The sequence below is a fragment of the Boleophthalmus pectinirostris genome, unplaced genomic scaffold (genome assembly GCF_026225935.1).
Source record: "Boleophthalmus pectinirostris isolate CB_2022bp ecotype Guang Dong unplaced genomic scaffold, ASM2622593v1 HiC_scaffold_12, whole genome shotgun sequence".
In the NCBI taxonomy this organism is placed as follows: domain Eukaryota; kingdom Metazoa; phylum Chordata; class Actinopteri; order Gobiiformes; family Gobiidae; genus Boleophthalmus; species Boleophthalmus pectinirostris.
In genome coordinates this window covers 35027264-35054958 of record NW_026571018.1, presented here as the reverse complement: position 1 = coordinate 35054958, position 27695 = coordinate 35027264, and the positions used below count along the sequence as shown (strand labels likewise).

Sequence of the window (27695 nt, the reverse complement as noted above, 5' to 3'; positions counted from 1 at the left end):
TTTCACAAAAAAATTGGAATTGAGCATTAAGCCCTGAGGTCTGAACTAGGGGTGTGCAAAAATATCGGAATATCGATATATCGTATCGTTTAATGTGATGATACAGTATCGATATCGTGGGCTACTGTATCGATATTTGAGGATTAAAATGTTTGTTTCATATGAACTTTTCACAAGAAGTGATTTAACAAAGACTTTTAATATCACAGCCACGATTTAGCCTTTATTTTTTATTGAACCGTATCGAATCTATTTTGAAATATATCATATCAAATCGAAAGTGCACTGTATCGAGATATGTATTGTATCGTGGCCTGTGTATCGAGGTATGTATCGTATCGGCAACTCCTTAATTATACCCAGCCCTAGTCTGAACGTAGCCTTAGTTCAGTTGACTTTTTAGTAGGCTGGTTGTGTTTGTTGTGGGCAGCAGGAGCTCAGTTGTAGTGCATTTGTTCACTGATCTGAAGGTCTGGGGCACGAATCCTGCTCTAAACATTAAAAAAACAAACGCAATCAGAGATATCAACCTGGTCCCCATGAGGCATCGGTGGTTCAGTTCATCACCACAGAAGCAATTTATGAGGAGTCCAGCCCATATTACATGATCTTTATATCCACAATGCAATGTGTGTATCTGTACAGGCCCATGAACATGTGTGTGATATTGGTCACACATGAGAATGTCTGTGTTTACTTTTTCTGAGATTTTGAGACACTCCTGTTGCTCTAGCTCCATCCTTCACGGAGTTATGACCAAAAACGTATATTTGACCTTGACCGGTACAACAGTTATGTGTGTGCCAACTTGAGTAATGATTGGGTGAATATTTTAGGCCACAGATGGTTCAGAAATTGCCAAAATTGCAGATCCTTTATAATGACGTGACTTTTCAATTGACCCGTGTGACTTCAAATGAGATTGGATCGTCACCAATGCAGCATCGGGCACAGGGGCTTGACCCACGTACCAAATTTGGTGACAATTGGTCCATAAATGGTGGAATTATCGCAGGTGGACAGACACACACAAACATACAGGGTGAACACAAAACCTGGTCAACATTTCGGGGACCAGGTAATAATATTAATCCACTGACCCACAGGTTGGCGGTGTGATTCCAGCTCTCACAGATGAATGCTGTTATTGTGCCCCTTAAGTGGAAGACACTTAACCCACCTCACCCCCAGTGTCTGTGTACACTGGTGTATGAATGAGTGAGTAGTGAGTAGTGTAGTAGTGCTACATAAAAATGTGACCATTTACCATTTGTGAAACATGTAGGTATTCTTTATCATATATTTTCCATTCTTGTATTCATTATTGTAAAGGAAATTTCAAAAGTCCCAATGAGTTGCACTGAATAAGAAAAATACATTGAATATTGTTCCTTAAAATATTGTTCCGTACTGTATAAAATGAATAAAATATATTTTAAACGCTTTGACGTGAATAGTCATCTGTCTATAGCTGTGTTCACAACTTGCAACCTGAATCTGAATCTGAATTAAACTCATGCGCCTGAACCCGGACTAGACCAGGACAGAACCAGGACTAGACAGGGACCAAATGTAAACCAGTCTGGGTGTACGTTTCTCTGTATCTAGAGGTTGCCATGACAAACATACCTGAAGTAGTATTTTATTTCATTCTGACAGTTTAACTCATGAAACGTGTGAATGAAACAAAACAGCAGGTATGTTTTTGAGGAGTTAACAACATTCTAATGTGACTGAAAGCTGAATCAGTTTAATGTAACATAGGACCTTTAACAAAACAAACTACAGTAGATAAATACATTTGTTGAATGCATTTAATACATAGTAGTGTCATACAAAATATATTTATTTTATGTAAATCGAAACATTGCATTGAGGTATAGTATACAACAGAGCCTAAAACACAGTCAGATCGATCTTATTACCAAACACTTGACTTTAAGGTTCAGAAACATGATCAATCCTCTTCTTCGAAGTGTCTTGTTTACATGTGGCAGTCCCCCTCTCCGTGAACTTTTCATGAATGAATGTGTAACCATGTGGTGTACATTAGCACATGAGAAGTGTGGAAAATATGAAGGCACTAGAAGAACGCTTAGGTCACGTGTAGTAGATCTGAACAAGCGTACAAAATGCATTGCTGAACAGTGTAACAGTGTAGTGTTGATAATATTACAAATCCACTTAGAAAAGCCTAGAAAATGACTAGCTTCATTTGGTCGATCTCATTTTTATTTTGTTTTTAATGATTATTTTTGATCAAATTATAATTTTTCTTTCATTTGAGGTTCACCACAAACCAGTCTAGATTTAACCCAACCAGCTACTTACTGACTGGAGAGGCCAATATGGTTGAAGTGTGTTGCTCAGGGACACAAACCCAGAATGTAATCAGAGATAACAGCACTAACAAGTAATAGTAACATACATCCCACTATATTTCACTTTTTGCATTTCATTTTTAGTACAAAAATAAAAAACATATATCTTAGAAGGCTTGGAGTCTTGTGATGTCGTCCATACACGCTGCGCTGTCAATCTTGAGGTTTTCCTAAATTGTGACATTGTGTTTGGGTTTATGGCATGGAGATATTATTGCTTTGCCTGTAATATTCCACAGTATAGAAACACACATCTCTATCTCCATGGAGACATGTAGGTGGCTCGACCAGGCCAAGTTACAGATCAGAGATGTGGAGAAGCAAATAAGCTCACATTAGAATCAGAAGAAGTGGACTAAGTGAGTGACGTCACCCACAGCGTTTGGCTCCCGCTGAATGAAGCTCATCGAGGCAAGCAGTTGTAGGGAAATTTGAATTTGAGTTCTATATTTGGAAATTTGACTACAAGTATCAACGCAACCAAAGAGTTAGTCTAGAGCGAGACTGATGTGGGGACATCAGCGGGGACTTGGCAACACTGTCAATCAAACCTGTTGCTAACACTAGTGGGAGCGACCTCTGGGAAAGACGGTACCTCACTTGTCTGTTAGTAATGTTCATATCTTTATTGTTTAAGTCCAAAATGAGGAGCCTGACAGCAACAGTTAAAGAGAGAGGGGTGACAATACAATACAAAGTGAACTGAAGCCAAAGTCGATGGAGCTATTCTAAAGCAATAAAACATTCTTTGAGCAATAAAAGCCCCTGTAGGTTAATAATCCACAACAGGGCCCAGCAACCTCACTGTTAGCGTCAGGTTACGGGGGTTAACAGTAACCAGTAATCAGGTTAGGTTACGGGGCGTCACTGCAGATGGAGGCACGCGCCGACACGCGCTTGGCTCAAGGCGCAATGATACGGCCAAGCAGAGAAACTATGAAAAACTGGATTGTGTGAACATTTTTGTGAATGGACAGGAGAAGTAGACATTCATTAAATGTCGCCAAAGACTAGGGCGCACGAGGATGCACTGTGAAGCTCAGCGTGTTACGAGAGTGAAGCGGTGCCGGGCTCGCAGTCACACAGCGGCACTAAAAGGATCAATAATGATTTGGTGTTACGGCCCCAGGCCTTTTGATTCCTGCTGCAGGAGCCCTGGTCTGTGATTGGTGGGGCAGGTCGACGCCCACCTCACCTGCAGCCACTGCCCCCTATTTAAGGAGATGACCAGCACCTGTTTGGGGCTGCTGGCCTTGGTGGCCAGTCTGCCATTTTGTTTCGTGTGTGTGTAGTTTTGTTTAGTTCTGTTTTGTGCCTTTTTTGATTTGGTCACTCGATTCTGTTTGTGGGTTTATGTGGTTTAATTTGGGGAACTTGTGTTTAGTTTAGTGTGTGTCCCTAAGTTTTACCACTCGTTTTTTTGTAAGCCTGCGTGACCCCTTTTCTCGCACAAAACTTATTCTGTTGTTCTGTTTCTTAGGTTATGTTGCTTTCTGTATATTTTTAGTCTTTTGTTAATTTACCTTTTACCTTCCTGTTAATTGAACATTACTTAATTTATTCCATTTTACATCTTGGTTTTTATTTTTGTTATTTCCCTTACCCAAACGAGCTGGGTCGTAACATTTGGGAATGTGGATATTTTCATGAATAAGGGCTAAAGGATTGGAATTATACCTGGTCCTGGAGGACAGAGCGTCTTACACAGGGACCCAGATAAACAGGTTCCCTTATAAACTCATAAAAGTTTATAAAGAGGAGGCGGCAGAGCTCCTTCTCTTCGTGCGCGCACTTAAAGATGCGGACTTTTACGCACTCGTTACCCTGGCATCTCCACCGCGCTCTCACTGCAGGAAGGTTAGGCGTATGCGGCCCCTCTCATGCCAACAGAGCGGCGTGGGTAAAGCTCTAATGGCACCAGAGGCGGCCGCATGCAGAACAGCGCCTACCGACCTGCATTCAGCACTAGAGCCGTACCAGGACAGAAAGACAGTCTGCAGACAGAACAAGGTGTGTCATTCTGACCAAAGGAAAAAAAAATGTCAGAGTGCAGGGACGTTTGATAAAAACTCCGACAATAACACGTCAATGTGGGGGAAAGTAATAAAATCTCCATGGAGACAAATTAATCCTTTTGGGAGAATGAGAATTGTTCATATCCACTCATCAACCAAGCTCAAAATGTAATCTACTTCCTGTCAAAAAAAGTTTAGCCCAACATTTGAAAAGACTTGGTACTGTGAAACCAGACTACTTCTGATCTTTAAAACACTGTGAATACTTCTAATAAATCATAATGTAGATAATGTCCACATGAACATAACACACCAGCATTTTCATTTTTGGATTTACAACTTGTTCCATATCTTCTGTTGAGGCTTCCATCAGTCGTTCAGGCGGCGAGCTCTCTGTTATTGGTCAGCAGTCTGAGTTCAGTCGGGTCTGGTTTAGTAACACTGCTTTTCTCTGTCCAGCTTTGAGTCTGGCTGAATTCATCTGAGGGCTGGCAAAGTTTCAGGTACCGCTGTGGGGAGAAGATAAACAAAAAACTTCAGTGAGCAACATGAGTCGGAGTGAGAAAGGTCTCAAAGCAAGACAAAAGCAGCTCTCTTTCTATGAACAGAGGAAGGAGAGAGAGTTTTGTTGTGTGGATTAGCAGTGGGACACGTCAAGTAAGGACAAGAAATGTATTTATTGCCAGGTAGAACCCACACGACCCCTTTAACACACAGCCCCTATTCAGAGAGTAACACAACTTTAAGGATACAGGGGAAATGTGTAAAACTGACCATAAATACAAAATACGTTCAATGATTTTAAATTTAAATAGACATAAGGGTCGGAAAAGTGGTCAAGGTGATAATGTTTAAAGGCTCATATTACCGTATTTTCCACACTATAGGGCGCACTTAAAAGCCTTTAATTTGATCAAAAAACGACTGTGCGCCTTATAATCCAGAGCGCCTTATATATGAATTTATTGGGGTGTCTGAGTATGTCTTACAAAGTCACACCACTTGCAGCATTACGGCTTCGTAGTCAGGAGCATCGCGGAGTAATACATACTGTGATTCCTTTTAATATCAAAATGCACCTGTCAAGAGACACGCTTTAAACTCAAGGCTATTATAAAGTGAAAGTGCGAGCTGCGTGGGAGCAGTGGATGAGAGAAGGCGGACACACATTCACCAAGACAGAGAGACAGCGGCGAGCGACTTATGCCATGATCTGCCAACGGATCGTGGACGCCCGGGCTAAGGATCAGTATCAACTGTGGTCCGAGCTTTCACCAAGAATCATCACTGAACTGCCAGGGAACAGTAACCACACTGACTCAGATAATGACGAGAGGGATGTGGACGCGCTGGATGAAGGAATCGCCCAACTGTTTGAACTATTATGACTTATTCTGAATACACTAACAATTTAGCGTCTCAGACCGTATTTTTTTTACACGTTACAACTGAACAAAGTTGAGAATTATTGTGAACATGTTAAATAAAGTTTGACTGACTTATCTGTTGTGTTTTGTTTAATGCGCCTAATAGTCCGGTGCGGTTTATATGTGAAAAAAGTTTGAAAATAGACCATTCAATGACAGTGCGCTTATAATCCAGAGCGCCCTATAGTGCAGAAAATACGGTACACTGTTTTCTGATCTATGTTATAATGTTTCCTCAAAAACAAGCCAAGAGTTGTGTTTTGTTTCATTCATACACGCTTAACACACAAACCCGGCAATATTCAGGCTGAGTTCTTCTCTTAAATGGAAAACACTCTGTTCCAGCTTGTGATGTCATACAGGAAGTGCTTCACTAGAAAATCCTCACTAGAATTGGAGCTCGGGAATTGCCCATCTCTGTTCACTTCAAAACTACTGCTTCATATAAGGTATAAGGTGGAACAGAGCACATCTTGGGGTATGTTTTTGATGAGGTAGCAGCATTCTAATATGTCTTAAAGCTCGTAAGAATCAATTGTGCGTAATATAGAACATTTAAAGTCTAAAGCTGCCCTGGCTCACCTGTTTGAGGGTGCCCTTTCCGTGGATGAGCTGATAGATGACGAACAGTGGGATCAAGGAGAGGGACACGGTGGCGATGAACCAGCCCAGGATGTTGGCCCACAGCGGGTACACATACGAGTTACTGAACTTCAGAGGACTGTGCCTCACTATGGAGAACACGAATGTGCCCTGGAACACAACCACATGTGAGTCTATGTGGGAGTTGCTTCATAAAAGCTAATAAGCACATAATTAACAATTCATTTGAGCTTTGAACTGTGCTATTCTGTTGTTTTTTTCATCAAAGACGTACCTGGAGTTGTATTTTTGCTTCATTTATACATGTCAGTACTGTACTGCTGTGTGCATAGATATTCTAAACACATCAGTCCTGACAGGATCTTTAGCTCAGTTTTAGTTTTGTTTAGTGCACACAGCTGGCACAGGGACTGTCAACTACGGCTGGGTATCATTAAGAAGCTGCCAATACGATACCTTGATACATAGACCACGATATGATACATATCTCGATAAAGTGCACTTTCAGTTTGAAAGTTTGAACCAAGAAACAAAACTGTAGCTGTAACAAAATAATTTAACAAAATATACCAAAAAATACTCTTGACGAATATAGATATATCGATACAGCAGCCCATGATATCAATACTGTATCATGATATTAAACAATACGATATATTGATATTACAATATTTTTGCACACCCCTACCGTCAGCTCTGATGAGTAAGTGGGAAGTGCGTTCACAACTTCTAAAAAATTTAGTATGACTGTTTTTAGTACTGCTACTACTAATACTACTAAAACTACTAATAAAGTTCAGGATGGTAGGTCAACAAAAACTTACTGTTGTAACTGTCATGTCTGAAGCAAGTGTGCAAGTTGCCCATGGAGAACTATGTTAAAGAAAGTAAACAAGCGACGCATGGAACAGCTGGATAAACAGCTGGGTCACTATTGGTAGTCTATAGTTTTATTGAACACTAAGTTCAGAATTGATCATCTTAAAATCTAAGATCTAAAGTCGAGTGAGAGTCACTGAAAATGTTATGATGTGGAAAAGACATTCCCGAGTGCTAAACTCTGAACATACCACAAAAAGAAATGAACCACACTGTAACTGAGATACTTACAAAGATTATGAGTGGTGTGACATATTTCCAGCAGTACTTCATGAGTATGTTTGGACGATATCCGATCATGTCTGAGACGTTGTCATAGAAACGGTCAGCTCCTGAACATGAAAGAGAAAAGAACAGAACAGTTGTTTATTTGGAGTAACCAGGTGCATACACCTAAAGCACTTTGTTTGTCTTTACTGTAATCATCTTGTATATTTCAGAACAGATCATCTGAATGGGCCTATTATACTGTGAATCTGTGAAGAGCCATGTCTAAACACAGTTACAATGCATGTTTTCAAGCATGTTTTCAAGCAATAAAATGACATATACTTTCATAATAGGTATCTAAAATGCCATAATGTGGAACATCCCCAAAGAAAAAGAAATGTTACATTTTGCTCCTGGAAATGTGCTTAATCTGATTATATTTCCATTTACTTTTCACAGAATTGAACCAAAGACTAAAGCAAACATGTAATGCAGTATATTGACCGTCACTGAACCAGGACCATGTCAGTGTGGTGTAGGATTTCCAGGAACTGAGTAGCTGTTTGTTGTGTTTGACCCTCTGGACTCACCGTAGACCCAGGCGATGCTCACAGACTGGCAGAAGGACAACAACAACAGGGTGGTGCCACTGCACACATGGTGGTCCAGCAGCTGCAGCAGGTACATCCCACCCTGCAACATCACATCTGCATCATTCACACTGAAACAAGGTCAGACAGATCCATAATGAAGCTAACGAGAAGCACTGAAGTTAGATTTAATCTGAGCTTCATTTTAACACGATCCGTCCATGAGGAGTTGACTTATTTGGAACTACAACAGGTGAGCTAATGTAATGTAAAACAAGTTCCTCTCAAATAACATTACAGTCACAAGATGTTTGTACTTCACTGAGATCAGTGGATTTGCAAATGTGACAGTAAATTATTCAGACACTTAATTTAAGGCTGATTGTCCAATGCCAACCACAGAGCACAGAGCAGGTGGTCAGGACTCATAACAAAACAATACCATCATGCAATTTTATTTAAGTAAGTTACATCACTGCATAATATTTCAGAACATCAAACCAAGATTAAACCATGTTTGAATAAAGAAAAAATACAAGATCTAAACCAGAGCTATATCAGAATTTAAAAGGCCCGTACTACACTATTGTCTGATTTATGATTAATAATATTGTTTCCTCATCACAAACATACCTGGAGGTGTGTTCTGTTTCATTCATACATTTTGAACACACAGACCCTGTATATTTAGGTGGGGTTCTCCTTTCAAACAGAAACACTCTGTTCCACCTTGTGATGTCATGTGGTAATACAGGAATTGTTCCAATGTGTTTTAAACTCCGTACACCGTCACTAAAATCATTTGGATGATTTCATCTCTAAAATTGTCCATCTTCACTGAATACAATGTAAAAGGTAGCTGTTATCATAAAAACTACCACTTTATGACATCACAAGGTGGAACAGAGCATTTTGAGGTTTTAGAGGAGGTAACACTAACATGTCTTAAAGGTCAAAAGAGTCTATTTTGTATAATATAGGATCTTTGAGCAGCTTTTTAAGGGACTAGTCTGGCCAGTACTGACCAGGTTCAACTTGAAACTAAGATTAGTCCAAATCTGAGTTCAGTTTAACCAGTTTTATACTCAAGGTGTAAAAGAGGAAGCACACACCTCTGTGACCAGAGACAATCCCAGTAAACAGCAGACAGAGCAGATGAGCAGCAGCAGCAGCTCTCGACGGCATCCTTGACGTAAATAAACCGGAAAGAGATCCACCAGTGATGTCATCAGGCACTCCAGACCCACGAACTGACAAGAGACAGGACAGAGGCAGGTGTTTGTGTTACTATGGCAACTATTAAAAATGTTCAATATAAAATTATAAATGTATAGTTACAGTCATACATACAGATTCTTCTTTTGTCTTTTCCACATTTACAGATATTTAAGCCTATCTTTCCAAATGTGTTAGATGTGATCATCTTAATATGTTTTTTCTTATCATTATTTAAGAAGACTTACTGTGCTTGTGTCTGCTATAAAGTTATAATCGATGGATCATTGTGTTATAATTTGGACATTTTAAATCGCAATGTTCACCTTAATGAATATTGCCCTTAATGAATATCAGCTTAATAAAAGAAACAAATCGGCTGAGTTCTGGGTTAGAAAACTGTGTGTCTCCAAAAACTTCATCACAACAAAGAGCTGTGAAGTTGTCGGCCCTTCCTATAGATAGCTGCAGATCATGTACCGAGCTGCAGATTTGTTTCTATTTACTATACTAATACTGGAGAATGAAGTGTGTATGTCACAGGGGTGTGTAGCGGTGGCGGTGAAAACGGAGGTTGCAAAATGGCGTTTTGAAAAAAATAAGCGAAAGATGCACGAATCATTTCAAATACGAGTTCGGGCAGGTAAATGAGATGGAGAAATAATTATAACATGGTAAAAAACTGCAAAATAGGTCCGCTTTAATACTATCTCGTCTCCATCAATTATAAATCATCGTATTCTTCTATCTCTTTCAGTTGTGTGTTACCTGGCTGTCGAAGGCTGAGGAGGATGATCATGAGGAAGAAGCACACGGACCAGACCTGAGGCACCGGCATCATGGCCACGGCACGAGGGTACACGATGAACGCCAAACCCGGACCTGAGCACACGGAGCACACAACATTAGAGAACACAGCTGAGTTCAACATAGGTTTCATTTAAAGGTCCTATATTACGCAAAATTGAGTCTTGTAGCTTGTAGTCAAGTTATAATGTTGTTACCTCGTCAAAAACAAACCTGGAGGTGTTTTATTCACACGTTTGGGTCATCCTGAATTATTAATCTACTAGTTTCCAAAGCTCAAAATACTCGTGACGTCATGAAGCAGTAGTTAGTTAACAGCTCCCTTTTACCTTTTGTTTAGTAAATACTGGTAATTCAATTGCTGAAAACATCCGTATGATCACATTTTTAAGTGAAGGCAACAGGAATTTATGAAAAACCACTGGAGCACTTCCTTGTATTACCACATAACATCACAAGGTGGAACAGTGTTTTCTGTTTGAGAGAAGAACTCAGCCTAAATGTGCAGGATTTCTGTTTTAAACAAATTAAATCAAACTAAATGAAACTAAACACAACTCCAGGTACAGTATGTCCTTGATCATGAAAAAACATGATACCAAAGATCAGAAAAAACTCTGCAGTGTAATTTGAATTCCTGGAACGTATAGAGGCCCTATACGAGGCTTATATCTGTCCATGTGACTGGATGTATGGAGTAGAAAAAACAACACCGCTGTGAGAGGCATGACCGGTCACTGTTATCCCCTGTTGGCTGGGCTCAGTGCCAAAAGCAGATGGTCCCTTCTTATGTCACATAAGAACATACATAGCATCATTTTATGTCATAGAGAGAGAGACTTTAATCTTTGATATATGCAACACACATCACAAAATATTAAACTTCCATAGCACCTTAAGGACGAGGAGTAAACTGTTTTGGGATGTTCCTAACTTAAACAACACCACATCAAAAACAGCCACTATGAATAAAAAAGAAAGAGTTTATTTAGAACATGGGTGAAAATAGAAAGATATTTCAGTGCCAAGAAAGACTAAATCACTTTTGTGCAGTGTTCCCCACTGCCCGGTGAAACCAATGCGGAGCTGCTAAAGATGAAATGAGCTCTAGAAGGTCTATTCATGTCCAGCTCTACATATTTACTACCACCAGTGTTTCATTCAGCATAAACTAAACTCTGTCTGGTTTGGATCATACCATGCAGTACATAAAATGAGTTACCGTTTTACTTGGATTATTTTGCTTTCAGATTTAGTCTGTCAGGGTTGCAGCACCAAATTCTGGGCCCATGAGTACAAATCATCTTGATGGGGCCGCGCTACATGTTGTCTAATGAGAAATGCATATTACAGATTTTGTGAGGAGCCTCTCCCTGCATTGGGCCCTGGGTAAACAGAACCCTTTACCCCCCAGTCTGACGCCCCCGGTCAGTAGCATGAATGATTGAAATATTATCTTTATTGTGACTTTTTATTAGCCTGATTCATCAGCCGGTTTCACTTTGTGGAAACCGTCTGACCTTGCAACATTAGGATTCGTTCGCTGGTAGACGTAGGCGGGTACTTTTTATCATTTAACCAATCGCTGCTGTTTGGTTGTGATGTATGTAATGCGCTTCTAATGGGGCTAACTGGTATATTTTCCCAAATCCTGTAGGAAGAAGGGCAATAATGTCTTTCCCCTTGATCAAATTCACCAAAAATTCTCTTTGAACCAGCTTTAAATCCTTGATCTTGGGAATCGTTGTGAACACAGAATGTATGGCTCTTCGCTGATTGGCCGGTGCCCGAAGCTTATTAACTGCAAACACACAACATATTTAGAGAACTATGCTATCTTTTATTGTTTGCCAAAATAGTTTCAGTTTCATTTCTGATGCTCTGGGTGCCCCCTCCCTTTGCTCCTCGAGCTAAGTCACTCCCCTTTCAGAGTGCAACCACACTATGGTATTGAAACTACTGCACATTGCATCAGGTTTGTGAAGTTGTAGAGTATCATGCGTTTGTATATTTATGTAAAATTGTTCTACAGTAGCGTGGATGACTTAGGCTTGCGGGCTGAGTCCTGAATTGGATGGTATAGGTAAAAAATAAAATAAAAAGTGTTTGAATAGTGCCCAGGAGAGATCGCTAAATTACTCATGCACAGATGACATGTAAAAGTTTCTCCCATAGCTCCAAAAACACCTATAAAGAAACTTAAACGCTGCATGAAGTGTCCATATTTTGGAACATCGTGTCCAGCCAATTAAAACCTTTTCCTTTAGCAGTTCACTGATCCATAATCAAAACATAGCACATCAAAAGTAGCAAGCTGCTTAAAATGAGATTAGACCATATGACCGCAGATTTGGCACAAGAACTAGAAGCACTCACCTGATTCTGCCACTTCAGCGATGTCCAGTCCAGTCTCATAAGTCATGAACCCCAAAACAGAGAAAATAGCAAATCCTGCCACAATACTGGTGCCACTGTTTAGAAGACACAGGTAGAAACAATCCCTGGAAACAAAACAAAACATCTTTTAGAGTCAAACATCTCCAATATCTATTGCTCAAACGGCCCATATTATGTTTTTTTTTTTTTCTGATCTATGTTATAAATGTTGTTTCCCCATCACACACAGCCATACATGGAGTTGCGTTGTCCACAGTTCCACATGTTGTAATACAGGAATCGCTCCACTGGGTTTTTAAACGCCATACAACTTCATTAGAATCATTTGACTTCTTTCCACCCTGAAATTGCCAATCTCTACTGAACTAAATGTAAAAGAAGCTGTTAACTTGAAAACTACTGCTTCATGACAGTTTTGCGTAATGTAGGACCTTTAATTAGACTTATTAAAGATTAAAGATTGCTCAAACATGCACCAATCACTCCAAATACAACTTCGGTAGGGGGAATTGTGAAGGGAAACAACTATAACATGGGTAAAAGCTCTGAAAAGTCTATGTTGCATAAAAGGTCTGTTTTAAAATTCTCTTAGGTCCAACTCTTTTCTATTTTCCTCACATGTTCTGTCTCCCACTCTCACAATCACTAAAGACTATATGATCCAACACTTGTGGGTAAAAACGACAAAATATTTTTTCGGAAGTGGCTTTCCTTTAGATGGTGACTGGCGTTTTTGAGGCTTAAAAACACAAAAATCTGAAACCACCCTCCAGAGTGGAAAAGTTGAATACGCTGCACCGTAGCGTTTGCGTCTACACTGCCCAAGACGCAAAACTCTGGTCAGATCTGCTCAAGTCGCGTACGTGTTTACGTCACATACATCACCACCCAGCGTCACCACTGAGCCGCCTGGCATGCACACACAATCCAATTCCACACACTTTTGCGTCACCGTATGCACACGCAAAACGCTTGTCTAAACGCAAAATAAAAAGTGAAGACGCGACGCCACTTTTGCGTCGTCTGTTCAAACCGTCATCATATTAACGTAGCCCAAATTATAATATTATTTGTTCCTCCCGAAATCCAGATAATCCAATAGTATTTGTTATAGTACACGTTAGTTGTAGTACCGTACAGACCGTAAAACAGGTTCATGGTCTCGAAACTGGCCTAGAGACTGTGTTTTTTAACGGTCTTGGTCTCCTTTTGGACTTCACTGCGTTTGGATTCGGTCTTGTCTCGGCCTTGAAGGCGCTTGGACTCGGTCTTGTCTCGGTCTTGAAGTCTAACACTCGACAAGTGATAAAATGGAGATAGATTTTTAAAAACAATCATATATATGAGCCAAAATAAGTGTAAAATACAAATAAATGTCGAAAATTAGACAGCTGGTCTTGATTTGGTCTCGCTGGGTAGTGGTCTCGGTCTTGTCTCGGTCTCTGCCTTTAAAAGTCTCGGTCTTATCTCGGTCTCGACCCTCAGAGGTCTCGGTCTTGTCCTGGTCTCAGGACCATGTGGTCTCGGACTAGCCTGGTTCATCAGCTGGTTTCACTTCGTGGAAACCGTCTGACCTGGCAGCATTAGGATTCCTTCGCTCCACAGTAGGCGGGTACTTTTTTCTATTTAACCAATCGCTGCTATTTGGTCAGGACGTACGTAATGCATCCCTAATGGAGCTAACTGGTATATTAAGCTTTTCCCAAATCCCGTTGAAAGAAGGAGAACAATGTCTTTCTCCTTGATAAAATTCACCAAACTTTCCCTTTGTTCCGGCTTTAAATCCTGCCAACACAGAATATGTGTCTTCATCTACATCCATCTCGACCGCTTTGTTTACTGTTGAGCTGTAACACAATAGGGACCCAGTCATGGCTTCATAGCTCTTCACTGATTGGCCGGTGCGCGGTCTACCACTTCCAGGGTTCTTGCAAACTGTCTAGTGTATTCCTGATTCCTGACCTAGTTGCTGGAGAGAAATGAAACTGAGCAGAGGCCTGGTCTTGATCTCAATTAATGCAATCTTGATTACAACACTAGTACACGTTATAGCATGTTACATACACTCACTTGTAACAGTCATTTTTGAAGTGATTGTAACTTCCAAGTGACGTTAGGAAGCCGAGTCCAATGGCGTAGGAGAAGAAGATTTGGGTACCAGCATCCATCCACACCTATACACACAAAATACAAAACTATGAGAATACTACTACTACTATGACTGAACTGTATAATTAAAAGGACAGTTTGCTTTTCTAACCTGTGGATCAGAAAGTCTTGAGATATCCGGGTACAGGTAGTAAATGATTCCATCGATAGCTCCGGGCAGAGTCACTCCTCGGATCAGTAGAACCAGCAGCATGGCGTAGGGGAAGGTGGCTGTGAAGTAGGCCGCCTGAAATCAAGATTCAATTATCAGGGACCACTTTAAAATCACAAGATTGAGGGATTTCGATATAGTTACATCCCTGATACACAGTGGGGCAAATGTTACCAAACTATGAAGAAAAACAACATCAGCTGATTTTACATGCTTGTCTACTCGATTATTGATAACATCTTCTGAGAAATACGAGCTGTAATACTAAGAATGTTAACTGCTTTCAAGAATGCGTTCAATTCATACATACATACATACGTACATACTTACAGGCGCGTGCACTCTGTTAGATAATGTGGGTTTCTGGCAGACCAGCTGACATAAAGTAACAGGGCACAATAACACACTGTCACATGGATTTACTGGGGCAATTTAGAATCACCAACTTCAGCTATTTTTTCACTATGAACCCCAGAATAATGCTTTTGTTTTCTATATGAAGAAGTTAGTCTTAATGTATGTCCTATCAAGAACGGGGTGCTTTTTAAGTAAAGATGAAGTATTCTACACCACACACATAACACACGTGTCCCTTTGATTCAGAGCCTCTATTCACCTGAGTGCTGTTTGTGTGAGGAGATGGGTAATGCCCATCCACACCCACAGGACAGGGTAAGGCACACGTTTGGACACACCCTGGAATTTTAGTTTTTTTAGTTTTTTTTTTTTTAAACAAATACGTAAATAATTGGTGATTTTCATATTTTGGATATGTGGTGATATAATCTGAAACCCACCAATCAAATCACTGCATGTGCATCCCCATGGAAAGGACCTTTAGTGTTCTGTTCCATTTGTCCAAGTTCCCAGCAGACACACTCCACCACTTCAGCTCATTTCAGCAACACTTTCCTCACAAGTAGCACTGTTAGCAAACCTCTCTGAAACATTTCCAAATGTCTCATCAAGAGCATCTCCTTGAGTCACTGACACAGAAGGACTTCTTGTCAGTCATGGAGGACGAGCGGGCCCAGGCTCACCTGCAAAGGAAGGCCTGCAGCCTGGCTCAGGTGTTCAACAACTACTTGAGGTAGGAAAATGTGAATCTACTGCCCCAAAGCTGTGTGTCCACTATACAGAGGGACCCCTCGGTGCAGCATCACCCCCAGCTTTTAGCTATTGGGTAGGTGAGGTCTAAACTGGACCAGGTGCCCTTCTGCGCCTTCTGGGTTCTGAGGAACAACCAGTACCTCAGCAATCACATTGAGGAACAGGCAAACAGCGTAGTAGAGATTCTCACAAGAAAGGCTGCAGAGGTACAGACACATGACTCCTCCAGGCAGCAGGAGAATGTGAACCTACTGCCCCAAAGAAGTGAGTCCATCATCCAGAGAAAGCCCACAGTGCAGCCTCACACTCTGTCACAACTGTTGGCCAAAAGACTGGTGGACATGATCCCCTCATCAGCGACCCGACAGGTGAGGTTTAAACTGGACCGGGTGCCCTCCCGCTCCTTCTGGACTCTCATTAACAACGAGTACCTCAGAAATCACTTTGAGGAAGAGGCAACATAACATATCGGTCGGGCAACGCAAAAGTTTGATATAATCTCGGGTTAACGGGTGGGTGCAGTGCTGTACTGTGCGGGTGTTCCCAAAGACTAAGGCCATACTGAGCCAGACTAACCATCACAGTTTATGCAAACACCCTCTGGGAGGCGCTATGTCACCCCACAACAAAAGCTCAACCGCTACGCTAAATCTTTTATTCTTATTGCCATAAAGCTTTTAAAAGGAAAGTAAATTTGCTGTTGTGTCCCCTGATGCACTGAGGTCTGAATGTACGGTGTGTGTTGTATTTATTCGATTTTTAAAATGTATTGTGCACAACCAGAGATATGCAAACTGAATTGCCCTTTGGGACTAATAAAGTTGTCGATTGATTGATTGATTTATGATTAGATTAATACAAGTACATGATTAATATAAATCTATAAGTCAAAAAAAGCCTTCCATGTGCATAAATTGTTGCTGCATTTGGATGAAGCTTTCCGTGTTGATGGCGTAGGTAGGGGATTTTGCAAGAGAACTCCACAAACTTCCACTTAACTGATGTCAAACTATGGTCAAATTTCACCACAGGTACTAGCGCACCAAACCAATAATTAGAAAAACATGAAAACACATAATCTGTACTTTAAATGTGATGCCGTCTGTGTTTTTGTACATGTTCTGTAGGTCTGACCTTCCCAGTGGACTTGATGCCTTTCCACACACAGAAGTAGCAGATGACCCAGGTCAAAACAAGGCACAGCGCCAGCTCCCACCTCAGACTGCCCGTGTCCTCGATGCCCGTGGAGATCTTCAGCACCCGCCGTCTGCCAACCACAAGTCACATCAGCACCACACTGGATTCAAATCATAGACTCTATAAAGAAGTGGATGAAGTGAGTGTGACGTCACCCAACTTTCAATTTTCTTATTGTCCCAGAGGGAAATTGTTGTGTAGCAGTGTCATACAGTTGGCATACAGTACAATTCAATAATACACTAAATCACATCTTAATACTTCCAGACCTAAAGGCAATTTTACTAAATTTGTCCTCGCCTGCATTTTTTTCTTAATTTTGCTATTAAAACTCCCCCTTTTACCCCCTAATGAAGTGTTACACATACGAGTAGTAAAAGTTACAGGACCAGACAAATGAAAAAAAAAGAAAAAAGAAAAATCACACTTTTTCATACAAAACATGTATAAACAACTTTGTGGACATAAAAAATGTTTAATTTATGGCCTTAGCTCTAAATTAGTCTGGGCCTTAGTCTGTAAGTAAACAAAAAATGTCCTTATTGCCTCAAAACAGAAAAAAGTGCAATGGCCCCATGACTTTCCTGGTGCCAGTCATGGAGCCACATCACTTCCTGCATTTCCATGGTGTTTATTACATTTGGATTTGTACATTCTGAAGGGATGCAGGGATGCACAATTACACAGACCAAGATGTGTAATTTTCCATTTATTTGAGAAATAACTGCACTTAGAGCGGCTTTTTCAATTGTTATGAACACAGACGCTCAGAGCATCGACCATTTTGATTCACTACACTCTTTGGCAAAGTTTGGTCCAGTCAAAATAGAAGGAGCGCATGTGAAAACAAAGTTCCTATTGGACACTCGTTTCCCCTGGAAATATGCTCAGAAACTGCAACTCTCAGCTTTTCAAGAAAAAAAAGGAAGTTTCTTTCTTTTATGGTTGAAAAGTTATGCATGGTTATATAAAACATGTTTGCAGGCATCGTATATGATCCCGTCGATCTGAAAGGTTTAACAATGCAGACATGCATTCTGGAGCCAAGTTCAATATATTAGGAATAGAAACTCAGCAAAGGAGTTCAAATTATGGCACAGTTGCTGCAATGAGCTAAAACAAGCAACTTCTCTTTTTCAATTCAAAATAACTTTTAAGAGAACAGCAATGGAAAAATATCTGAAAGAATAACGACAGTAAACAGTAACAGTAAAGAGATTTTTGTTATAATTAGAATAATTGTTGATTTTTTTATTATGATGTAGTAAAATGTTGTATTAATGTCATACTAATTTTGAGGTGAATGTCCATTAACGTGCTGAAGTTGGAGATAAGGGGGGACACAATAAGTTTTAGATTCTGCCTACAAGTGGTCAGTGACTTAGTGTTTACGTTAATTTGATTTGATTGTTTTACAGACTGAATATGTTTTATTTTATGGCCTCAGACTGAATATAATGTATGGAGACTGTAAAGAGTTAAACACTGACCAAATAAAAACACACAAACATCTAGAAATTGATTTACAGACAAAAAAGCGAAATAAAAACACCAGGATTTTTCAATACAAAGTAAACCAGGTCGATGGAGCCTGAAGTGTACCCATAATCACTTCCTGCAGGTTAACTATGTCCATTTATATTTACATTAGGGATGGGCATTTGATAAAATTTTTCTTAATCAATCGTCGGAAGAAATGACGATCGATTATCGATTAATCATAATAGTGCAGATAGTAATAATAATGGTAACACTTTATAATAACGACACCTTATTTAGCCTTAATAAAGCATGAACAAAGGCTTAATTAATAATGCACAAAGACTCAATTAATGATGATTGATTAATAATGATCATTCAGGCAGCTGTTATCTGTTAGTTAAGTCTTTTTGAGAGCTTTTCCAAAGTGAAGACGAATTATCCTTTATTAAGCATTTACTAAGTGTGAATCATTATTAATTAAATCTTTGTTTATTATTAATTAAGTCTTTATTCATGCTTTATTAAGGCTAAGTAAGGTGTAGTTATTATAAAGTGTTACCATAATAATGATGATAAATTTTAATATAAAAACGTTAATGATTAATCGATAATCGATAATTCTCCCGACAATCGATTAAGAAAATTTAGTCAAATGCCCATCCCTAATCGAAATTGTGTTTCTCACTCCCAAGCGTATAAATAAATAACAATAAATGGAGCCGTCCAAATTAGGGATGGGCATTTGATAAAATTTTCTTATCGATCGTCGGAAGAATTAATGATCAATTATTGATTAATCATTAACGTTTTTATATTAAAATGATCATCATTATTATTACTATCTGCACTACTAAATAAATTCAACTTCACGACATATAAACTGTAACCACTCTAGATCCACATCAGCTTGTTTGACATTATAATGTGTTTAATTCAGTTTTGTTCAACTCTCACAGAAACAAAACTTAAAACCGCATCGCTAATTTACATAAACTAAGCGAAGATAAAACTACAGCTCTTGTGTCGCTGATGTGGTTCAACTTCTGTCGGATTAAAAGACATGACTCAGGTGAATACAGGTTAGTGTGACCATATTTGTGTTTGTCAAAACCAGGACACCGTACGGGGGGAGGGAGGCGGGGACTCGTCATCGACATCGCGCGACTCTCACCTGGTAAAACTTTTTCCCACTGGACACAGAAACATATGTGCTGCTTTATACACTGTGCACATGGACTCACACTTGTCCCGAACGCAACGGAAAGCGTGGAATTTCTTGTACAAATCATCGTTAAATACACATTTGTGCTTCGGTACGTTGCAGACTGACCGAATGTTTCTGTTTGAGTGCAGAGACACATGTACGGACCCCTGTTTGGTCACGCTACACTACGCACAGCAACCTACATTCGGTTTGTCGATTAAAATTAACGTAATCGATGAAATTCTTAATGATCAATTATCGATTAATCATGCCCATCCCTAATTTACAGTCTACAATTCAACCCAGGTCAAATGTTAAAATGTGTACGCTGCATGCTGTACACTAGTGCGTGAGATTCAGTGGGTTAATAGGTGACGGGTTTAGGGTTTAGGGTTTAGAGATGGAGTTGAAGTTAAAGAAAGATGATGTAACATGAGCTTACTGCCAGTACTCGACCACCGGGAGAGTCGTGTTGTGTTTGGATATTACGCTCTGACTTATGTTGGTCTGGCTTAAGTCCAAACAGGAGGCTGTGAAAATAAGAAAAGACTGTTAATAATAAAAACAAATACAGTAGAATATTTGTGGAATAATGAGTGTTGGAGAATCGACAAAACAAGACAGAAAAGAGACATGTGGTTTATGAAGAAATGTATTATGGTTTATTATTATTATCCATGGTTTTAATTATAATTTCTACAACATTCTAGGCTACAGGTAACTTTCCATGAAATTACATGCTATAAGGTTAACCGAGAAGTCTACAAACTAAGGCTTAAAGAATCCGTGTGTCATTCGTTCATTCGTTTTTCAAAATAAAACCAAAAATAAGAAAACAAAACAAAAAGAAAACATCTATTTTCTTCATTATTTGTCTCTAAAACCAAAATGAAAAAACAGATAAGGACTGCTTCCCGTTTCCGTGACTTAAACTGAGATGCCGAACTTTTGCACCGCATATGGACTAAAACGGGACTAAAACAGGGCTAAACCAGGACAAAACCAGGACTAAACCAGGACTAAACCAGTCTCAGTCCTGGTTTCAGTCCCAGTCTGGCCCCAGTCTTAGTCCCTGCCTCAGTCCTGGTCCCGGTCGCAGTTTGGTTCTGGTCTCAGTCCTGATCACCCGACAGTCTATGCGGGCCCAACTCCGGGTCTGTCCTGACACTCCTGGTTCAGTCCCGATTCAGTCCGGGTTCGGTCCTGGTTCGGTCTTGGTTCGGTCTGGGTTCGGTCCTGGTTCAGTCCAGGTTCGGTCCGGGTTCCTTCCTGGTTCGGTCCAGGTTCGGTCCTGGTTCAGTCCGGGTTCGGTCCTGGTTCAGTCTTGGTTCACTCTTGGTTCAGTCCGGGTTCAGTCCTGGTTCGGTCTTGGTTCGGTCCTGGTTTGGTCTTGGTTCGGTCCTGGTTCGGTCCGGGTTTGGTCTTGGTTCGGTCCTGGTTTGGTCTGGGTTCGGTCCTGGTTCGGTCCTGGTTCGGTCCTGGTTTGGTCTTGGTTCGGTCCTGGTTCAGTCCTGGTTCAGTCTTGGTTCAATTTGGCATCGCAGTTTAAGTCACTTAAACAGGAAACAGCCGTTATCCGTTTTTTCCATTTAAACACAAAATCAAAAACTAAAAAAATGAATCATTATCCATTTTTTCATTTAGATTTTGGAGACAAATAATAAAGAAAACAGTTGTTTTGGTTTTATTTTGAAAAACAAATGAACAAATGATACACGGATTTTAAAGGGCCCATATTACATTATTTTCTGATCCTGTTGTTTCCTCAAAACAAACAGACCGACAGAGTTTTGTTTTGTTTCATTCAAACATGTTTAACACACAAATCCTGTATATTTAGTAGGGATGTAACAATAACTGAAATATCGTGATATCGTATCGTCAAAAGTCTCACAATAATATCGTGGCTGAGAACAATATATCGAATTACAAGTCTCTTTGTTTAAATTAATAGTTAAAGTGCAGCAATATAGCTAAAAAATAGAGAGAACTACATAGACCATGATCCTTTGCTCAGTTTCAGTGCGGATTACATGAAGAAATAACTTTTATAAGCACTTTTAAATCTGAATTCTTTGGATTATAACAGAGCCAAAGTCTTGTCACGGCATTTTAAAAGGAAAACAGTGGCATATTCACAGTTTTGTTTAGCCTCCACAAAATATTGCAATAAATATCGTCCGTGAGATGCATATCGTGAAAATATCGTACTGAGAGATTTGGATATCGTTACATCCCTATAATATTTAGCCTGAAACAATCAATTCCACCTAATAATATCATGTGTTAATAGAAGAAGCACTCCACTGTGTTTTGAAACTCTTGTTTTACATCTGTGTTTTATATCTTTATTAGAATCTGTGTGTAGAATCCCTCAGTTGTCCAGGACTGCATCACTTGAACTCCTCCTATGAGACAATCCTCAAAAGTTGTGCTATTTATTTTAATTACTTTTTGGCATATAATAACACGTCTGCATCTTGTGTTTTGTTGATTTTTTTCAATAAAAAAAAAGATATATATATTAAGTATTTATATTTATATTTAAATTATTATACGACATGTTTACATTTGCCTCCGAATTTTCGTCACCTGACAAGTTCGAGATTAAACAGTGACAGTCACCGCACATGCAAAGTTCTGTAGTGCAGTTACGAAAAGATAGACAGAGAGTTTTCTAAGAACAGTGGACGACCGATTATTGTTTTGTTCAGTGTGAGGAGCGTGCAGTTTGTCTGATGTGTAAAGAAAGTGTGGCGGTTTTCAAAGAATATAATCTGCGTCATCAGGGTCAAACAATTCTGTGACACGGCCGACACGACCCCGACCTCCATCACAGTCAGGAACCATAATGTGGCCCTCAGAGAAAAAAAGTTTGGTGGCCCTTGCTTTACTCAAACGTGTGAATGAAACAAAACACAACTCCAGTTTATAACAGCATTATAACAAGACTATTTACATAACACAGGACCTTTAATTTGAAATAAATTATGATTGTGACTACTTTATTTTTTTTTTTACAAAGGGCTGGGTTTGTTGTCACTTTCCTTATGTTTCAAGACACCTCCCTATTGGAAAATGTAAAGTACGTTTCTGTGTAAAGCAATAATCCATAACGTCCAGACCTGTGTTCCACTCGTTTCCACACGAGGCCCACGGCAGCTTGGGGCTGAAGGACGCAAACAGGTAAAAGAAAGCCCACGCCATGATGATGATGTAAGACGTGGCACTGAAGGAGATGATCAGGTGACTGGCATAGCCCATTCCTGCAACAAGAAACACAGGGTCAAAGCTGTCACGGTGATTTATATTTATTTATACAGATTATGACCGTGAAACTGGAGATACTGAGCTGCAACCCTTGCTTACATAAAGGTTAGTGATGGGACGTTTGTGAATGAGTAGACTCTTTTGAACGATTCTTTAACAGTAGTCGTTGGATGAGGATCCTGTTTTTTTTTAAAGAATATTTTTCTTTCTCTGCATTTTTACACTAATTAACACCAACCAACTCAGGAATCAGCACAGACACAGAACAGGCAACACAAGTGAGATTTAAGTGGGAAAAAAAAGAAAGAAAGAAACACATACGGCATCTTAATAACAGTTGTTTTTTGATCTATTATAAGGTGACTAAACATCTCTATTTACCAGAGACAGTCCCAGTTTTGAGCCCTGTGTCCCCTGTCCCAGCAGATTTATCCAGAACTATTGATCTGTCCCAGTTTTATACAAGAAATGTCCCAGGTGTCCCTATTTTTGACCAGAGAGCAGAGGACATACGAGTCGTGACTTGGACTCGAGTCTTACTTGAGTCACTATTCTTGAGACTTGACTTGATCAGTGACTTGAGACTTCACTCTGACTTGAGGCCTGTGACTTGAAAAGACTTGATGCTTCTCCTAAAAATATGTTTTTATAAAATACTTTTCTCTTCACAGTTGATAAATGCAGGGCTTAATTTTACAGAAACAAACTGAAACATGTCCCTCCCACTTCTCTGTTTGTTACTCTGGATGTAACTGAAGTACTGTGATGTGCTCTCCTCAAATGTACTGCAATAATATTCAGTACAATACAGTAAAACAGAGGGAACTACATAGAACATGATCCTTCCATTTCAGTGCAGACTACATGACAAAATAACTCTGAATTCTTTCTATTCTAACCGTAATAATTCACACTCTTGTCAAGACATTTAAAAAGGAAAAATTGACCTTTTCTACAACTCTTATATTAATACTCATATACCATGTCTATTTAAGTACAAATTAGTTTAAAATTCATTTAAATTGCAAAAATCTAAGCTATATTTGGTACTTTTTGATTTAAAGACTTGAAATGACTTGAAACTCAAAGCAGACGACTTGGACTTGACTTGTACTTATGGACCAGTGACTCGAGAGTCAACTTGGACCTGTCTGTCTTTGACTTGGGACTTGACTCAGACTAGGGGTCAAAGACTTGAGACTTACTTGAGACTTGCAAAACAACGACTTGGTCTCACCTCTGGTAAAGAGTGGCATAAATTGTCATTTGTTTCGGTAAAATTCAGAAAAGCTGACCAAAACACAAAGAAAATGTGACTATACCAAGTCACCGAGTGCATAACAAATATTCTTACGTGCTCATTTCACAATTTAAAATTCACAAATTACTACCAACCACCACAAATCAAGAGCGTCCCAGGTTTTGATTTTGAAATTCTGGTCACCTTATTGTAATACAACACTTTTTTTTAAGATTTTTTTTTTTTTAAACATGCTTTTACACCATTTTAAAAGATTTTAGCCTTGGTAATTTCTCTTTGTTATGAATTTGCAGTTAGAGTTCTCACAATGACTTCTCTCATATAATTAAGTATAAAAAGAGCCAGTATTGGGAGATTCGGATCCCACAGGGGAGCCGGAAGTCCCATCACTAGCAGCATAAAGGTCACGACGAGTTCAACCTCAATGAATTTACCTTGAAAAAGCGGGCATATCTTCTTCCAGCACGTGATTCCTCCCTGGTTGGTGAACTGTCCCAGCGAAGTCTCCAGGAAAAACAAGGGAATCCCGCACGTAAAGATAAACAGAACGTAGGGAATGAAGAAAACACCTGCCGCGACCACAAGAGGCACAAGTGCGTAATGAGGCAATGGACCCTGATAGTTTTACCCAACCCAAAAAACAAACACCCACCTCCTCCGTTCCTGTAGCACAAATACGGAAAGCGCCACACGTTTCCCGGGCCGATGATAGCACCCATCACCGTGAGAATAAACTCGGCCTTGTTCCCCCAGTACCCCCGAGAGTGTGGGGCTTTTGGCTTCTCTGCGCATTCTCCGTTTGGTATAGGCACTGTTGTTTCGTGTTTAGTCATAATTTATTAATAGACGAATCATTCAGAAACTTAAAAAAAAAAAAGAAAAAGAAAGAAAAAAATCGCGCGTAAAAGTCAAAGTTGACAATATGTCGCTGGTTCAAACGGATTCAAAGTCGTCCTCTGCAATCTCTTCTGATATTAGCTGAGAAGGACAGAAACTTTTTAACTCAGAGGATGTTTCCCAGGGGGCGGGGGTCATTTCATAAACCGGGCGTAAAAGCGTGCGTAAAAAGAGGCGGCGCTCCGGTGCGGTGGAGGCCTGTGCTTCACGTGTGCGGGGCGTGTAATTATTATACAAACGTAACGTGCGTGGATCATCTCTGTACAAGGTGAGATTAAGGTCAAGAGACGAACACCCTCCTGAGGATTCATGATTTTAGCAGTTTTCTTGATTGCTTTTAAACATAGACAAATAAAATGTACTGTCTGATCCAGGAGCGAAATTATTTGGACATGGTAGCTCACACGTCACAATATATTAAAATAACAAAGAGAAAAACTATAAAAAGTATTCATAAATATCAATAAAAATATTTAAGTTAATCTATAGTTGATATTTTCTGTTGTCAAATAATAATACGCACAAAAAATGAAATAAAAACAAAATCATAATCGTGTTTCTTTTTTGGGGGGTACATGCTTGACCTGCTAAGTAAATAACCCGCTATTACGCAATATCAAGACTCTCCATAAGGTGGCAGCACGACTTTTTAAAATTTCTTGCAGACACAGCTGAGCGTAGATGCAGACTGAGGGAATCCTTCATGGGATTTTGCGTAAAAACGTCTAATGAAAACTCAAAATTTTCCGCCATTTTAATTTTTATTTATTTATTTGTGCTCAGATGTGTAGTTTCAAGTTGTTAAATGCAAAGTAGGTCATGTGCAGTATTGAAACGATCTGCCAAGTTGTGCACAGATTTCCAGATTTCCAAACAAGAAACGTCAGTGTGGTATGTGCAATTTTTGAACCGAGAGCCGTGAAGTTTTAAAATCCACACGTGGAGATGCCTCGTTTTACGCACAGATATGCTACAGATACATGTTCTCTTCTTAGTGTGACCAGATTATAAAATTCAAAAACTGGGACACCCCTGGTTTGTGGTGGTTGGTAATAATAAAACTGTGAAACGAGTGCGTAATGAAGGAAAATTGTTGTGCGTTCAAGACTAACGTGAGTCAGTTTAGTCCTATTTTCTTTGTGTATTGGTAATTTTTAAGCAGCTTTTCTGTATTTTACCTAAAAAAAGATAATTTATGCTTCTCTTTATTGTTTACAGGGATCAAATTGGTTAAAAATAGGGACACCAGGGACATTTCTCGTATAAAACTGGGACAAATCACTGGTTTTGGATAAATCTGCAAGGACAGGGGACACAAGGCTCAAAACTGGGACTGTCCCGGGTAAATAGGGACGTCTGGTCACCCTACTGTCTCTGCATGGATGTACAAAACCACCTAAAGCGTGCCTCACAGAAAGTCTCAACTAAAAAATGTTACAAAAATAATAAATTCCAAATGCGTAAAAGTTGTCTGGTGAAGGGTCAGTCACGTTTTTTGTTCTGCTATGGAGATGTCATTGCTCTGCTTAGAATATTCCACAGTATGACATTAAACAGCTCAATTACAGGTGTTTTTTATACCCCAGAAGACAGAAGGATTAATAAAAGCGTAATATTTTATTGTGAAACATTCCAGACAAAGTCATAAGGTGCAAGGTGCAAGTTACACAATGCAACTTGAATCATATTTTCTTAGGAGTGCTTTTATGTGACTTTCCACGATGTTTTTTCACAGTTTGTGTCCATATTTTTGCCTTTACCTCCTCCTTACGTACTTCTGGTGATTCCCGGTACTGCCACGGGGCCCAGCCGGCGCGTGAGCTCACCGTGTCAGGCTGAGCGCAGAAGAGGAGGAGGGCGGGGCGACCAGCCTCATTGTACCGACCGCTGCTGATGCTGGCACCGAGCGACTCCCCAGCCCGATCTGCGTGCGATGGACGAGACCTCACCCTCCACCTTCCTCCACATGTGACATTCACGAGGTAAGACGCTGCTTTCTGCCCAAATACGCGCTTTGGATTCGCTCTGATTTGGATCCGGAGCGGCAGAGAGTGCACCAGCGGGGGCCTAGCTGTGCCTGAGTCCGGATGTTGCTACCTCGTCGCTGATAGGCTACAACATATTGAGCTAATTTTAGTCCAACGTTGTTATCTCCAACCTTACATCATATCTTTGAGGGTTTGTTTTGTGTTTAACCAAAATGGCAAACGTTTACGTGTCGTTTCGGGGAAGCCGGCGCGTTTTGCGTTTGGCTGCATGGGAAATAAGCTCGGCCTGTGCCAGTGCTCTTCAAATATGAGTGGGAATAGGGCTTATGCGATCCTGGGGCTTCCTCCTGTCTGGCCATCGTACCCCACGGATGCTCATTTTGCGTTTTGCCACGGCTCTCCCCACGTTTTTTTACGCGTTTGTCACTCGTCGTGCCGTTTC

At 40.0% G+C, this 27695-nt stretch overlaps 2 protein-coding genes across 2 annotated transcripts in view; one reads left to right on the top strand and one right to left on the bottom strand.

Moving 5' to 3' along the window:
• Positions 1-4773: 4773 nt before the first annotated feature.
• LOC110153993 (sodium- and chloride-dependent GABA transporter 2-like) lies at positions 4774-25201 on the bottom strand. Its single transcript, XM_055148275.1, has 14 exons — positions 25021-25201; positions 24803-24937; positions 22963-23103; positions 20280-20367; positions 17089-17221; positions 14785-14919; positions 14595-14698; positions 12504-12628; positions 10101-10202; positions 9218-9366; positions 8106-8208; positions 7537-7637; positions 6406-6576; positions 4774-4905 (listed from the first exon to the last, which is right to left on the bottom strand). Exons 1-14 carry the CDS (start codon positions 25199-25201, stop codon positions 4774-4776), a joined length of 1800 nt encoding a protein of 599 aa, XP_055004250.1.
• A 1944-nt stretch (positions 25202-27145) lies between these two features.
• The window catches only part of jakmip2 (janus kinase and microtubule interacting protein 2), a 72970-nt gene continuing 72420 nt past the window's right edge, over positions 27146-27695 (top strand). The window contains exon 1 of the mRNA XM_055148553.1: positions 27146-27247. The gene's annotated coding sequence lies outside the window, so the exon portion shown is untranslated. The remainder of the gene's footprint in view (positions 27248-27695) is intronic.